At 62.6% G+C, this 14,209-nt stretch overlaps 1 protein-coding gene across 8 annotated transcripts; it reads left to right on the top strand.

Moving 5' to 3' along the window:
• Positions 1–676: 676 nt before the first annotated feature.
• On the top strand, positions 677–12,726 carry TFAP2C (transcription factor AP-2 gamma). Of its 8 annotated transcripts, none has more exons than XM_051832642.3 (7): positions 677–804; positions 6,008–6,493; positions 6,578–6,629; positions 7,768–7,984; positions 8,513–8,631; positions 10,401–10,545; positions 11,298–12,726. In XM_051832642.3, the coding sequence occupies exons 1-7, from the start codon at positions 784–786 to the stop codon at positions 11,581–11,583; spliced, it is 1,326 nt and encodes a 441-aa protein (XP_051688602.1). In that variant the 5' UTR covers positions 677–783; the 3' UTR covers positions 11,584–12,726. The 8 variants fall into 8 exon arrangements, with proteins under 8 accessions (XP_051688602.1, XP_002720918.1, XP_051688601.1 ...); XM_002720872.6 differs by lacking the exon at positions 677–804 and adding an exon at positions 4,362–4,662; XM_051832641.3 differs by lacking the exon at positions 677–804 and adding an exon at positions 5,195–5,416.
• Positions 12,727–14,209: the final 1,483 nt, after the last annotated feature.

The raw sequence follows: 14,209 nt of genomic DNA, 5'->3' as shown, positions 1-14,209 counted from the left end.
GCCAGCTCCCAGTCCTGAGCTCAGCTTCTGCACCACCGTCACTTCTCCTGCCTGGCCCCGGGCCCCCGGGGTGGGTGGGTTGGGTGCCGTGCAACCTTAGGGTGTAGGCAACAACCAGCTTTATTTCTGTGTTTCTAGGGTCCTTAAGAAGCCCGTATTGGACTCTTGGTTTTTTGAAAATTAAAAAAAAAAAAGCAAAATCATGTACTTTTGTCAATTTCCTAAGGCAAACAGCCTGATACCCAAGGTGCATTGGGATCTCTCCGGGCACTTGAGAATGATTCTAAACCCAGCCTCCTTCCCTCTCTGGCCAGGGAAGTCACTGCCCCGTTCCCTCTCAGGGGTACCTGGAAGCCTGAAGCCAGGTCAAAGTTGCAAAGGAGAGGGCGGGGTTCACGGACATCGTAGCAGCTCTGTTTTTGGAGACGCCAGAAACAAAAAAGGCCCCTGCCTGTAAGAGGTAGACTACATTTAAAGTCACTGCCGATGGAGGAGGCCAGCACGGCCCGAGGGACACACCCGTGAGGGTGGCTGGGAGCCGGCGAGGGCCCTTTGCAGCGGTCAGCGGAGGGCGGCAGGGGGCGGAGGGCGAGGGGAGGAGTGAGGCCGCCCTTCCAGGTGGGTCTTCCAATCGCGACCGCGCGCTCCCGACCCTTCCCCCCGGTGCTAATTAAACAAACGCTCCAAGCGGGTGTTCGCTGCACAGGACCCGGCGCTGGGGCAGCTCTTCCCGCCTCGCTCCTTCTCCGAGAGCCTCAGCTCGCAGAGTGCCGAGCTGGCAACATGAATTTCCAGTTCCTAACGGTGAGAGGAGAGGTGTTTGGGCGGAGGGCAGATGCGATCCCAGCCGCAGGCAGGGCGGCGAGGCGAGCCCGAGCACTGGCCCCGAAGGGAGGAGAGGCCGGGGCGCCAGGGGGCACGGGCACCCAGCAGGGCGCAGGGTGGCCCCCGGCTGCTGTCGGGCCTGCCTTTTTTGCCCGGTATCGCTGGCGCGGCAAGCCAGGTCCCTGCGCCTGGCCTCAGTGGGCCTCCTCCGAAGATAAGTGCGTTAGAGCCGCCGGGCTTAGCTGGCCTGGAGGTGTGGCGACCTGGGACACCCTGCCCAGAAGGCCTCCGGGGACACGGGGCCCCCGCCTTAGGCCTCTCACCTGTGCTCAGACGGGTTAGGTGGCGCTGGGACCGGCCCGGGGACGTTAGCGGGGAGGCGACAGCTGTATTTCTGCGGCCCAGCCTGCATGGCCTCTGGAGACAGAGAGCCCAGCAGGGCAGACAGGAGCCAGGCGTGTTTCTTAGTGGCTCCCCAAGAGTCACTGGGAAGGTGGCCCTGAAGACAGGCAACCAACGTCGGTGGCTCGGAGGTCGGTGCGCGACTGAGAATTCACTTTCTCGGGCTGAGACGCGGGACTGACGGCCGTGGAGCCCGAGGCTCTGGTCGTGAAATCACGGTTTGGCGCTCATCGCGCCAAGGCGTGGGGGCTCTGCACCCGCGACAGATGCGCGGCCTGGAAGCTCGGGACCCTCAAGCCCCCCAGCTCCGCGTCGCCTTTTACCCGCGTGTAGGAAGCGAGCGCTGGAGGCCGAGAAGCGTCTTCGGCGCGGTGCGCTGGAAGCGAACCGTGAGGGGCACCTCTGTGTGGAGCGGGGCTTTGCTTAGCACGGGGACCCCTTCTACTATTATTTAAATAGTATCCTACCATCAGGGTTGTTTTTCTGTTGGAGTGGTAGTGAGTTGATGTCTGCGCGCCCCGGGGCATGCGCCTCCGTGGGCGTAGCCAGTTCTGGGGGCTCTCAGACCAGTGGCTTCGCAGGGGCGCGGATGCTGGGCGGGGCTGCCACTGGCTGTGGTCGGCCTGGGCTCTAGCAGGCGGGGACGCTGCGGGACAGACGTGGCGTGCGCCGGGCGCTGGCGGGGGCCGGGGAGTGGGGGTCGGGTGGGGCTCCACCTGCCTCTCCTGCGCGGGCTCTCGGGGAGGCCGGGAGTCTCAGGCCAGGCCATGTGCATCTCTACCCGCTCTGGCGTTGTCTTCGGCCCAGGGTGGGGCTGGGAGCTGCGTCTGTGGAGGCGGTGCACAGTGAGGGCTGGCACCCGGTCGCGGACAGTCTCAGTCTGGTTTTTTTGGGGGGCCATCTTCAGGCTCCCGAGCCGGTTAGGGGCCTGCGCGGGTCCAGGGCTTCAAGGATGCGTGTGAGTGCAGGCTCTCTAGGGGGCGACAGAGGGGAGCCCCAGACCACCTTCCACCCTCGTCTCCCAGCTTCCTCCCGGCCAGGAGCCTTGGGATCCTTAGGCGGCTGCGAGGCCCTCGGGGTCTGCCGGGGGCACGCTTCCCTTCAGCCTCGGGGTGGGGGGGGGAGGGGGCTGCGCCTTCATCCCGGCTGGGGGCGCGCGCCCTTGGGTGCTAGAGCCCCAGGTTCCTTGCTTGAGCCTATGCAAGGACTGCGCCGTCCGTCCCTTGGCGAGGGCGCGCATGTGCGGGGGTCCTGCCTGGAGACGACCGTGTGCGTGTTTGGGCAGGATCTCCCGAGCCGCGGAGACAGAGCTCCAGTCGTTTCCCCCATCGAGGGCGCGGAGGTTGCGCGCTGGCTGCAGCGCGTACCTCCCGGAAAGGGACCGGCGCCAGTGTCCCGGCCGCTAGCACGGGGATGAATGGCCTTTGCCCAGCGGGGCTCCCCGAGAGGCGGTCCCGAAGCCTCCGGCGCCGGGGCTCCCCGAGAGGCGGCGCGCCGGATCCTCCTTGCCCATCGCCGCCGCCGTAGACGCTGCAGGGCAGGGGGCACCCCCCGGCGGTTAGGCGAGTGCCGCTGCGGGAAGCCCACGAGCCGGCTGGGCCAGGCTGCACTGCAGCCGGAGTCCTGGGGTGACAGCGCGGGCTGTGAGGCCCAGAGGCGCCGTGCAGAGTGTGGAGCGCCCGAGGGAGGCGCCGCCGCCTCCATCCCGCCGAGAGCCTGGGCCTGCGGCTCCGGCTGCCGTCCCGGCGGGGCGCAGGTGCTCCCCTGCCCCCACCCGCGGTACCGGGAGCGCTGCTTCTGCGGTAGTTGATTGACTTCACTCGTGGCGCCCCTGGGGCTTCGGAGGCGAGGTGTCAGGGTCGCGTGTGTCCACGGGCCGGTCCAGGCGCTCAGTCCCGCAGACGCGCTGGGCTCCAAGCTCCGGGTTCTGCTGTCACACCCGGCCGGGGAAGAGCTGGAGGCGAGGGGGCGTGCTCGGCCGGGAGTTTGCCTGCGCTAGGTGTTCAGTCCTTGGTTTTAGGCCCATCTGGTCTTAAGCAAATGCTAAACCTCCAGGCCAGCGCCCAGCCACCCCGAGCCAGGTCGGGGACGCGGTACTGACAGCTGTCGAGAATTGCAAAACCGCAATCAGAAAAAAATCACAACAGGCCCCTCCTCCCGTCGCCGAGCAGGCTTACCTGGAGCCCCGGGAGCCGGGTGAAACTCCCCCCCTCTAGTGAAAACGCCGATTATAATAACCGGGCCCCATGGATTTCGTTTCTTTACATTTTTTAATATCAACAGTGCATGTCGCTTCCAAGCCTGCATGGCAAACGCAGGTGGGCGCGTTCGTGCGGGGGTTTCGCGTTCCGCTTCCACTTGTAGAACGCGGGTACTCCCGCTCCGGGTCCCTGCCCGCCACTTCCCCGGCCACAGCCCGCCCTTGGCGTTCGGCTTTTCCACGGCCCCGCACCTCTCTTTTCCAGGCCTCTGCGGGCCTGGCTCGCAGGGCAGGGCGGGCGCGGGTGCCCCCGCTGCAGCCATCTGGGGAAACGCAGCTGTGGGCGACAGCGGGGAGACACCGCGCTCCCTGACTGCGGGACGGTGTCTGCAGCGCTTGGGGGGCTGCACTCCCCCCAGGGGGCTTTTCTCACCCGCCCCTCAGGGGTCAGGACGGCAGTGCGAGGGGGAAGGAAGGAGAGCGGCCCGTCTCTGTGGACCAGGGCTCCAGACGCAAGGTCCGAGCCCAGAGCCACAGTCCCAGGGGGGCGGGAGGTGTGGCTCAGGGGTGAGGGGGCCCTGACAGTTCGGAGGCCATCCCGACTCCATCAGCCCCGGAGGCAAAGAACTGGGGGCCCTCCATGTCTCGGTGGCGGCCCCCGGCTCCCGGGCGTGTGCGCCGTGGGAGCGGCAGCGGAGGGCACGGCGGGGGCCCGGGGCCACGGAGGTCTGCCACTGACAGCGAGGCGCCGCCCGCGCACCCCTCCGCGCGCCCCTCGCGGCGTGGGGCTCGGCGCGCCGCCAGGCCCGGGTGCGGGGCGGAGCCAGGCTGGGGGCCGCCCCGCCCGGCGCCGGGGCCTCCGCGCCGGCCCCCGGGGAGGAGTTATGATAATTTCCTTCCCATTAAGGCGCTCGGGTCCCCCGGCTATCGCCTGGACACACAGTGCGGGCGCGGCTTCCCCGGTCCACGGGCAGCGACGTCTACACCCGCGGGGGCAGCAGCAACAGCGGCATCCGCACTCTCGCCCCGCCACCGATGCGCGCCCAGTGAGCCGGACGGCGAGGCCCGCGCGCGGCGGGGGCGGCGGCAGACGCCCGGCCACCGTGACCCCAATTTTGGATTTACCGCTCGGGGGGTGGGGGGAGCCTGGATTTAACTGGCGACTGCTTTGGGGGACCCCGGACGCCATGTTGTGGAAGATAACCGATAATGTCAAGTACGAAGAGGACTGCGAGGTGAGCTGTGGCGCGCGGGCGCAGCCCCGCCCCGGCCGAGGACAGCCCGGGGCCCCCGGGGCGCCCGGACCGAGTCGGGAACCGGCGCGCGCCAGCCCTCGCCTCCGGGGCGCCCTCCGCGTGTGTCCAGCCTTTTCCTAAAAACCCGGCCCCGGGGAGCGGGCCCTGGGAAGAGAGCGGCGGATACCAGCCACAAGGCGACCCAGTCGAGGTTCTCCGGAGCCAACAGCCCTGCCTGCCGTTTTCTGGGGAGAGCGCTCGGTGGGCAACCCCCGGACGTGAGGGACGCAGGGAGTCTGCGTTCCCAGGGGTTCAGACGAGGCCGGCCGGCCGCCCGCGACGCCTTCCCGGAGGCTCCTCCGAGGCGGGCTTGTCACCGGCCCCGCTACCTCCGCGAGGAGACAGCCAAGTTTGGCTTCCACGAGCGGTGGGGGCTGGGAGGGGGCCGCGGGCGCTCCGAGTGCTCCAGCCTGTCGGACAGGTTGGGCCGGAGCGCCTCCGACTCGCAGGGCGGGAGGCGGCGAGCGGGAAGAGGAAGACGCGGGCGGCGGGAGGCGAGCGCCCGGGCGCAGGGGGAGAGGGGCACGCGGCGCCTCGGGTACCTCGAGGGGCTGCCCCTGGCTGCAGGCGGGGACATTTCCGCTAGGGGGCGACGGGACCATGCTTCTCCGGGCCGCCCGCGACCCCCGGGCCCATGGAGACGCGCGCTCCAGGAGTTAAGTCGGACGGCCGCGGGCCGCCGGGACGTGTACAGGCAAGGCCTTCGGGGTCCGCCCGCGGCGCGGTCCCAGCCGAAGCCCCTCGGGCGGCGCCGGGAGGCAGGCACTGCGGGCCGGCGAGCCGCACCCTCCGGGAGGTCTGCTCCCGAGGGCGTGGAAGGGAGGGTCCCGGGGCGGGGGCGCGCGCCCTCCCTGCGCCACGCGCTTTATCCGCACCCGCGGCTTCCCTGCCTCTTTCGGCCGCGGCACTCCGACATGTGCGGGCTGGAGAGCGAGCGTGCTCTGAGCCGCGCGCGCCGCGGGCCACCTCCTACTCCCGGCGCCCGCCACGGCCCAGGGCCTGGCCCTTCCTGGCCCAAGACCTGGGGCTCGGACTTGGCGCCTCGGAACGCCTCGGGCGCCACCAGACCTCCGCCGCCGGGCGCTCAGGACTCGTTGCCCCAGGTCTTGCACCGGCCTCCCCGTCCCCGGCGCACGACGAAAACCCTGGGGCGCCATGCCCCTGGGTGCCCTCGGCCCAGGGCGGGTCCCCCCCCAGGGGCGCCCCGCTGGGCTCGGCCGCGAGCGCCGGTTCGCTGCAGCCGGGGGGCTTCGCACCAACGGGGTCTTATGCTTTTCTCCCGCAGGACCGCCACGACGCGAGCAGCAATGGGACCCCGCGTATCCCCCACCTCTCCTCGGCGGGGCAGCATCTCTACAGCCCCGCGCCGCCGCTCTCCCACAGCGGAGTCGCCGAGTACCAGCCGCCGCCCTACTTCCCGCCTCCGTACCAGCAGCTGGCCTACTCGCAGTCGGCCGACCCTTACTCGCATCTGGGGGAAGCCTACGCTGCCGCCATCAACCCCCTGCACCAGCCCGCGCCCGCCGGCAGCCAACAGCAGGCCTGGCCCGGCCGCCAGAGCCAGGAGGGCGCGGGCCTGGCCTCGCACCACGGGCGCCCGGCCGGCCTGCTCCCGCACCTCTCGGGGCTGGACGCGGGCGCCGTGAGCGCCCGCAGGGACGCCTTCCGCCGCTCGGACCTGCTGCTGCCGCATGCTCACGCCCTGGACGCCGCGGGCCTGGCGGAGAACCTGGGCCTCCACGACATGGCGCACCCGATGGAGGAGGTGCAGGTGAGCGGCGCGGCCCCACGGCCTCCCCCCACCCGGCCCCGAGCTCCCCCGGGCTCACAGGGCGCTCTGTCGCTTCTCCCGCAGAACGTGGACGACCCGCACCTGCTGCTGCACGACCAGACCGTGATCCGCAAAGGTAGAGCGCGCGGGGCTTGCTCCCCGCGGGGCCCGTGCGGGGAGGGCGGGGTCTGCCGGCCCAGGCCGGGGGCCTCCTGGGCGCGCGCTCGGGAAGGCAGGTGTGTGTTCTTTCGTTTTTAAAACAACCTTTATTGGTTGGCGAGAGACCGCGAGGGGGGTTTCAGGAGGGAGAGCCCGGCGGACGTTCCCACCCTAATGGCCCCGGTTAGAACTTGGGGTTCTGGCCTGGCTTTCTTGGGAATTGCGGCTCGCTGAGTGTTGCAAAGTTAGGGGAAGCTTTCCAGGGAGAGTTCGCGCTGAGAGTTAATTTGGGAACACCGCGGGCACACGCCTTAGTGGAGTGATTGGTCCTGTGACAGTCGTTGAAGGAGTCCATGTGGTTTTCCGTCTGATTTCAAACACACGGGTGAGAAGGGGCCTTAATTCTGGCTGCCTACAAAAGTGCGAACCGGCTGTGGCCCAGCGGTGACCGGCCCTGAGAGGCTTGGAGCTGGGGTGATGGGATTCGGCAGGATAAAGGAGGGGCAGGAGGGGGAACATTGGATTCCCGGGGCGGGTTGCTCCCGCCCTGAAGTTCGGAGAGGCAGGTTTCACCAGGAAATGCGGGAAGTGAAGCCCCTGAGTAGGTGGAGGGGAGAAGTGCAGGCTTGGTTGGGAGAAAAATCTTGGGAAATGAACTAAGTTTCCCAGCAAATGGGTGAGTTTGTGTTTAAAATTTGCTGTGTTCGGTGCCACTGAGGGGTCTTGGCAAAGTGTCTGAGCCTGAGCCCGTCCTGCGATTTTTTTTTTGTGTGTGTGTGTTTTTTTGGTTGGTTATTGAGTGAAAAAAGCCCCTTTATTTCGCATGGAGGCATTCTTCTCAAAACGAGTGTTCTAATTAAACAAGATTTCAACAGCGGCCAGGAACTGAAAAACCTCCTGCTTGGGATCTTGGCTAATTAACTTCCCTAGGTGCTAACTTGTGAATTTCAGATTCGGTTTATCTTTGGAGGGAGGCTACGGCTTTAGAAAAAATAAAAGCTGCTTGCACTGCTAGTCCAGCGTCCTCCGGTCTGTGGTTTGGGGCTTTGAAAAGGTGCCTGGTCCAGGCGGCTCTTGTGACTGCCAGCTCTGCCCCCTGCCCTCCGCCCTCCCAGGTCCCATTTCGATGACCAAGAACCCTCTGAGCCTGCCCTGTCAGAAGGAGCTGGTGGGAGCCGTGATGAATCCCAGTGAGGTCTTCTGCTCGGTCCCGGGAAGATTGTCCCTGCTCAGCTCCACGTCCAAGTACAAAGTGACCGTGGCTGAAGTGCAGAGGCGACTGTCGCCGCCCGAATGCCTCAATGCCTCTCTGCTGGGGGGCGTTCTCAGAAGGTACTGGGGGGCCGGGGGTCGGTCGGTCGGGTGGGTTCAGGTGAGTAGGGAAAGAATGGGTGGTATTTTTAACATTTCTGTAACTTTTCCACCTAACACTGAATTCTAATCGGCTCCAAGCTTTTCGTACATTTCTTTTAGCAAGTGCCAAATGTGGAAGGAAGCGCTAAAACAGCACGAGTGAATTCTCATTGGGCGAAGTTTGATTCGTGGTGGGAAGGCAGCCTGGGTGTGCAGGGGAGTGGGGGCAGCGCCGCGGGTGGTGCCCCCAGGGAGTGTTTTCAGGGCGCGACATGGTGTCTGCCTGGTGCAGTCTGCCATGTTTTGTGTTTGTTTTTGTTTAAGGAGATGCTGCGTGGAACGGGCTTTGATTTTTCATGGGAATTAATTGCACAGAGACCCCGGTGTCGCGTTTGATCACGGTGCTAGACAGTGTGCCGGTTGCGGCGTGGACAGGAGCCTGTTAGGAGCCGAGCTTTGCAAGTGCCATTCTGTGAGTGTCACCACCTTCGGTTTCTCTTCCCCCAGAGCCAAGTCTAAAAATGGAGGCCGGTCCTTGCGGGAGAAGCTGGACAAGATCGGGCTGAACCTCCCGGCGGGCAGGCGGAAAGCTGCCCACGTGACTCTGCTGACATCCTTGGTGGAAGGTCGGTGGCGTTTGGCGGTGGCTTTGTGACGCTTTCAACCTGGGTTGTGGCTTTCGTATTCTCCAAGGAAAAGGCAGCTGTGACAGCCCGGCACGGGGTGGGGGATGTGGGTTGAATGGTCCTGAGTTTGTTTGTAGTGAATGGAGATAGTTTCATCAGTGAGCCAGCATTTAAGTATCTGCCTGCTCAAGTGCTGTGGGTTCCCCAGAAAAGTCAGTGTTAGAAAGAAATGGGTTTTCCTAGCTGAAGAAATGTCCACACATTTCCTGTTTAATGAACCAATGGTTTGGAGGTTGTTGGCAACCACTAAGCTGGCGACCTCGTGGTACGCTGAAGTGACTTTGCCCTGTGACTGTCTCTCTCTGAGACTGTGGCTCGAACAGAATCGCTCCAATGCAGTGGGGCTGGCCCGATGTACAAGTCCTCTCCCTTCCTCCTGCCTACAGAAGGACAGGAATGGACGCCCCTGCCCACGGCATGCCCCCCCCCCCCCCCAGTCCCAGGGTCACAGATGAGGCCGTGCCATATTTCTGGGATGGGGGAGCTTTCTCCCCACCTGGGAAGTACCAAAATGCAGCACCCCCTTCGAGGGAGGGTGAGAGAAAAGTAAATTAATCTTCAAAACCAAACAAGACGAGCCTGGTGTCCCTGCACACAGGGACGCGGAGTTGGGTAGAGCTGCGTGGTGACGCAGCCTCCTGCGGCCCTCCTTGGGTGCCAGGTGCGAAGTGGGCTGGGGGTGGGGGCGGGGGCGGGGTGGCAGCTGTTTCCCTGGCCTCATGGCGTGGCTGTGGTGCTCACAGACCTGACATAGCCTTCTGTACCTTGTCACGCGTGCCTCCGGAGGGTGGGGCGAGGAGAAAGAACTGCGTGTTTGGGGGACAGCTGTGCTGCGTGTGCAGGGAGCCCCGGTGTGGCTCTGCTGGGCATCGTCCCAGCCAGGCAGGGGAGCTTGAAGGAGACAGTGAGGGCCGGAACCGCGGCTCCGACCCTCGGGTTGGGGATGTCCCTGGGGGCCCCTCCACCACCTGGGTTTTCCCAAAGCTCTCCGGTCTTGTACCTTGGAGCCAACAAGAAGGCCACTCGGGGGTGGGGTGGGCTCTTGGTCCCTTCTCCCTGCCCCCACCCATCATGGGGCACCCTGGCTTAAAAGGGAAGCGTGGTCGTAGTCTAAGAACTGACCAGTTCGCTGGTCAGATGCTCTTAAACTTCCCCTCCCTCCTGCCGAGGGCACTGCTCCGGTGTGGGCACTGGTGTGACTGCTGCTCTTTATCAGCAAGGGCCTCCTCCCTGGGCGGGGGCTGCTGATTGCTTCTCAAGTGTAGTTAAAGATCTGGGGGTCGAGGTGGGCGGGCGTTTGCTGCTGCTTGGGACACCGCATCCCAGAAAGGGGTTCCGGGGTTCGAGCCCCAGCTGCACTCTGCTTCCCCTTCCGGCTCCCTGCTAACACCCTGGGAGGCGGCAGATGATGGCCCAAGCGCTTGGGCCCCTGCCATCCATGTGGGAGACCCAGATGGAGTTGCTGGCGCCCGGCTTCAGCCTGGCCCAGCCCTGGCTGTTGTGTGAGTGTGTCTGTCTTTTTTGCATAAGAGCGGTTCAGGGTCTTTGCCCTCACAGCGTGTGAATGGTCTGCCTGCGTATGGCTTCCTTAGAGAACACAGAGGGTGACCGGGAGACAGTTTGATTCGTGCTATTGGGACAGGGCAGGGGCAGTTTGCTGGTAGCGGTGACCGCGGCCCCCTGACCCTGCTCCTTGCTGGTTGTTCTAGGCGAGGCCGTTCATTTAGCTCGGGACTTTGCGTACGTCTGCGAGGCTGAATTTCCCAGTAAACCGGTGGCCGAGTATTTAACCAGACCTCATCTGGGTGGACGGAACGAGATGGCCGCTAGGAAGAACATGCTGCTGGCGGCACAGTAAGTGTCCCGACTGGGGTGTCGCGGGCTCGAAGAACAAATGCCCTGGAAATAATGACGACAAGAGCACACTGGGTTTTGGGAGCTACTCAGTCGCAGCTCCTTCACTGTGGTGTTTGCATAGCTTATAAAAATGGGTGAGAAGGATTTGTTTTGTCCCTTCCAGTAAAGAGGGAGCCTGTGCCTCCCGCCTCCTGATAAGAAGACTTTTTGTCTTTCAAATGTGCAGAACAGGGTGGGTTTGTAGACTTGAGGGCAGATTGGCTGTCTACAACTGCTTATGGCAGCTGCAGGATTTCTCACAGAAACCCACAGTAAGGGTGGACAGCAAATGGGGCGCCAGGGAGCCCGTGGGAGAGCAGGAGCTGCCGAGGGGACGCGAGAGCCTCTGGGTCCTGGCAGAATTTGCTGCTGGAGACCAGGTTGTACCAAAATCAGCTGTGCCAGAGGCTCCTGGGCAGGAACCCTGGCCCCGCCTTCCTCACCACTCCTGGTGACGGTGGACGGGGCTGTGATCCTGTTACCTTTTTTAAGGGCGATGAGGATTGAATAGGAGAGTGCTTGCAGAGTGTAGCTCCGCCTGGCACCTTGTTGGTGCTAAGGATGGTGCAGCAGCTGGGCCTTGGCGTCGGTTTAAATTCTCCCTCCTTGATCCAGTTATCTGCTGGCCTCCCCCGTGTCGCTACCAAGGGTGCTTTGTTCTGGGCAGAGCTGGCTGGAGCTCACGGGGGGCCCACCGACTGTCTTCCCAGGCAGGTGTGCAAAGAATTCACTGACCTTCTCAATCAAGACCGCACGCCCAACGGGAACAACAGGCCCACCCCGGTCCTGGAGTCCAACATCCAGAACTGCTTGTCCCACTTCAGCCTCATCACGCACGGCTTCGGGAGCCAGGCCATCTGCGCCGCCGTATCTGCCCTGCAGAACTACATCAAGGAAGCCCTGACTGCCATAGACAAATCCTACCTGAACCCCGCAGACCAGAGTCCGGCCGATTCGAACAAAACCCTGGAGAAAATGGAGAAGCACAGGAAATAGATGGGCTTGCTCTGGACACGGCTCCTCCCTGCCAGCGCGGGCGCCCTGGGGCCTGGGGGCAGAGCTCAGCCTGCCTCCGCCTTGCTGTGAGAAAGGCCTCCGGGCGGCCCTCCGGGTCGCGAGCTGCTCTCCTGTGGCCGAAGGGTCTCCTGACTTGGGACGCGTGATCAGAAGGCCATGCTGGTTCTTCACTCATCCCGCTTTTGTTTCTTTTTTTTTTAACCCTGTTTTTCCTTTTAAAGTGGTGCTGCAAGTTTCAGAACTGTCCACGTACATTCCCTGGGCTAGCGACAAACCGTGCGCGTAGCTGTGGGAATGTCAGATGGGTGATTCAGATCCACGTTCAACTTTTTTTTTGTGTGTGTTTGTTTCAGTGTTAAGGTAGTGGCTGGTTTTTAAGTCCACTAAGTACTTCCCTACGCAAAAACGCTCAGAGGTCAGCTCGTAACTAGTTGCTAGGTGGTGTGTGACACACTTCAAGCCACACATCGGAGGGGGCCTTCTGGTTTCTGGAAACTTGTAGAAACAAAGCCTGCTGAAGATCTGATCTTTCTCTTCTCCTCTTAAAAAAAAAAAAAAAAAAAAAAAAGTGGAAAGTTAACTCTTTAATCACCGGGAGACTCTTGGCAATGATATGTTCCTTAAGGTACAGAAGCTTTATGTGCGTATTTATTTCAGACCTTGAACTTTTGAGTAAACTTGAAAAGGGCGGGCACAGGCCCCAGGTGCCCGCGCAGGCTCTGTGTGTTGAGAAGCAGTGTGTTGCGTGTACAGATTTTATTTATGCGTAATTTAATGGGGTCTGTAAATACTGGTGCACTTCTTGACTTTCTGAAAATGGGATCTGATTTTAATATTAACTTTTAACGGTGGTGGGGGTCATCTGTGACACAGCTGTAGATGTTACTCACGTGTGTACAGGGTATTCCGAATGAAGCCGCTGCTGGACGCTTCTTGGCTTGGAGATTCTATTTAACTGAAGCTCCCTGTGCAGAAAGCAATAACCGTGTCCTTGCTGGAGGAGCGTGCGGTGAAGTGTGTGTGGGTGCAGCGGAGGTCGGGATGGGGCTCCGTGCCTATGAATGGTCCCGCAGTAACTGTTGCGTGTATGATACCTGTGTAATAAAAGTATTCTCAATAGAGTCCGTGAAAGTCTGCCTATAATTTGGTTCTTTTTGAAACCTCCAGAATGAGTGGCTTGCCCAGGGCTCTGAACGTGGTGGGTGGGATGGTCGTGCGTGATCTGAAGTCTCGTCTTTCTCTCCCTAGCGCGCATGTGCAGCTGGCCTTGTGCCAGCTTCGGTGGTGCTCACCTGCCCGGAGCACTGTCCTTTGCCCCAGGGGTGCTGGGAAATGCGTAAGTAACGGAGACTCTTAATGAGAACAGACTCACTGCTGCCTTAGTCGGTCACTGCCTACTGCATGCTAGGGGCGGGGGATGGGAAGGCCTTTAGGTATTCCTGGGCTTGCTTAGCAGTGGGGGTTAGATGTCAGGGTTTGCAAGGAACCGGAATGCTCCCTCTTTAGAGACGGTAGCTGATGCTCATCTTCCCAAGCCTTGCGGGTCCTGCCTGCCCGTGGGGCGAGCCAGGGCTCTGGGCTTTGTGTGCCGTGCTGCTCGGGGAGTGGAGGAGCTGGCGGGGGCCGTGTGCTTGCAGAGTGTGTGCAAGATCTTGAGATGCACACGGCCGGGGCTTGATTTCAAGTTGGAGCGGCCTGGCGGATCCTCCAGGAAGTGATATGTTTATGGTTTGGCATGCGTGTCCCGGCTTCAAAGGGAAGTAGCAGCCGAAGGATTTTCCACATTGGGTAAGGCCATTGCTGCAACCCCGGCCTCATAAGCCTTAATTCATAATTCTCCGCTGAACACGCAGCAGTTCCTGGCTCTGTGTTGGCATTGGATGCTATTAAGTAATTTAAGCCCTGCCAACCTAATACTTTGCTCTTGGCAGCCGGTCCTTGGCCACTGAAGGTTCCCATTAAGCTGGCTGATCTGTCAGGATCACAGTCGCTGTGCTTTCATGCTGTGGAAAGAGGCCCTGGGTTGACAGTGATTTCTCAATTGAGATTTGAGACGCTGGGTGTTAAGAGGAAGCCGTGGGGGCCGAGGGCCGAAGGAGAAAGGGCTGTGTTCTTATCAGCGGGCTTGCGTTTGGACTCTGGGCTGGCTTTTAGGAGCTGTGCCGAATGGCGATGCAGACCGTGTCCTGGAAACACCCCAGAGTCAACCAGGATGGCAGGGCGTCGTGATGCCTGGCTCCCGACTTGGCCGTCTTGTCCCCATTCCCACTGGAAGGGCAGGGGACAGCCACTGCGCGCCCCAGGCTCGGTGCCCGGCAATGGCACGGCCTTCTTCCTGACGCTTCTCAGCCGATGCCATCGAAACAGCCCACTGCCCTCAAGGGGCCCCCTGAGACCTGAGCCGCTCCCACCGGCCCTCCGGCGTCTGGTAGGCAGACCTGGCCCTGCCTCGTGGGCCTGGTGCGGACTGGTGGGGAGGTCCCCCCTCTTCCCTGTGCTCTGCGCCCCTGCTGAGGCTGTTGGGCCGGCTGGGCTGGCTTCTCAGGCCGAGCGGGAGAGCTCACGGAGACAGGTTCTCGGTGCCGCTCGAACCAAAGGAAGGCAC

The sequence above is a fragment of the Oryctolagus cuniculus genome, chromosome 11 (genome assembly GCF_051225735.1).
Source record: "Oryctolagus cuniculus isolate XC-2025 breed Fujian yellow rabbit chromosome 11, ASM5122573v1, whole genome shotgun sequence".
Lineage (NCBI taxonomy): Eukaryota > Metazoa > Chordata > Mammalia > Lagomorpha > Leporidae > Oryctolagus > Oryctolagus cuniculus.
This window is presented reverse-complemented; position numbering and strand designations above follow the sequence as displayed.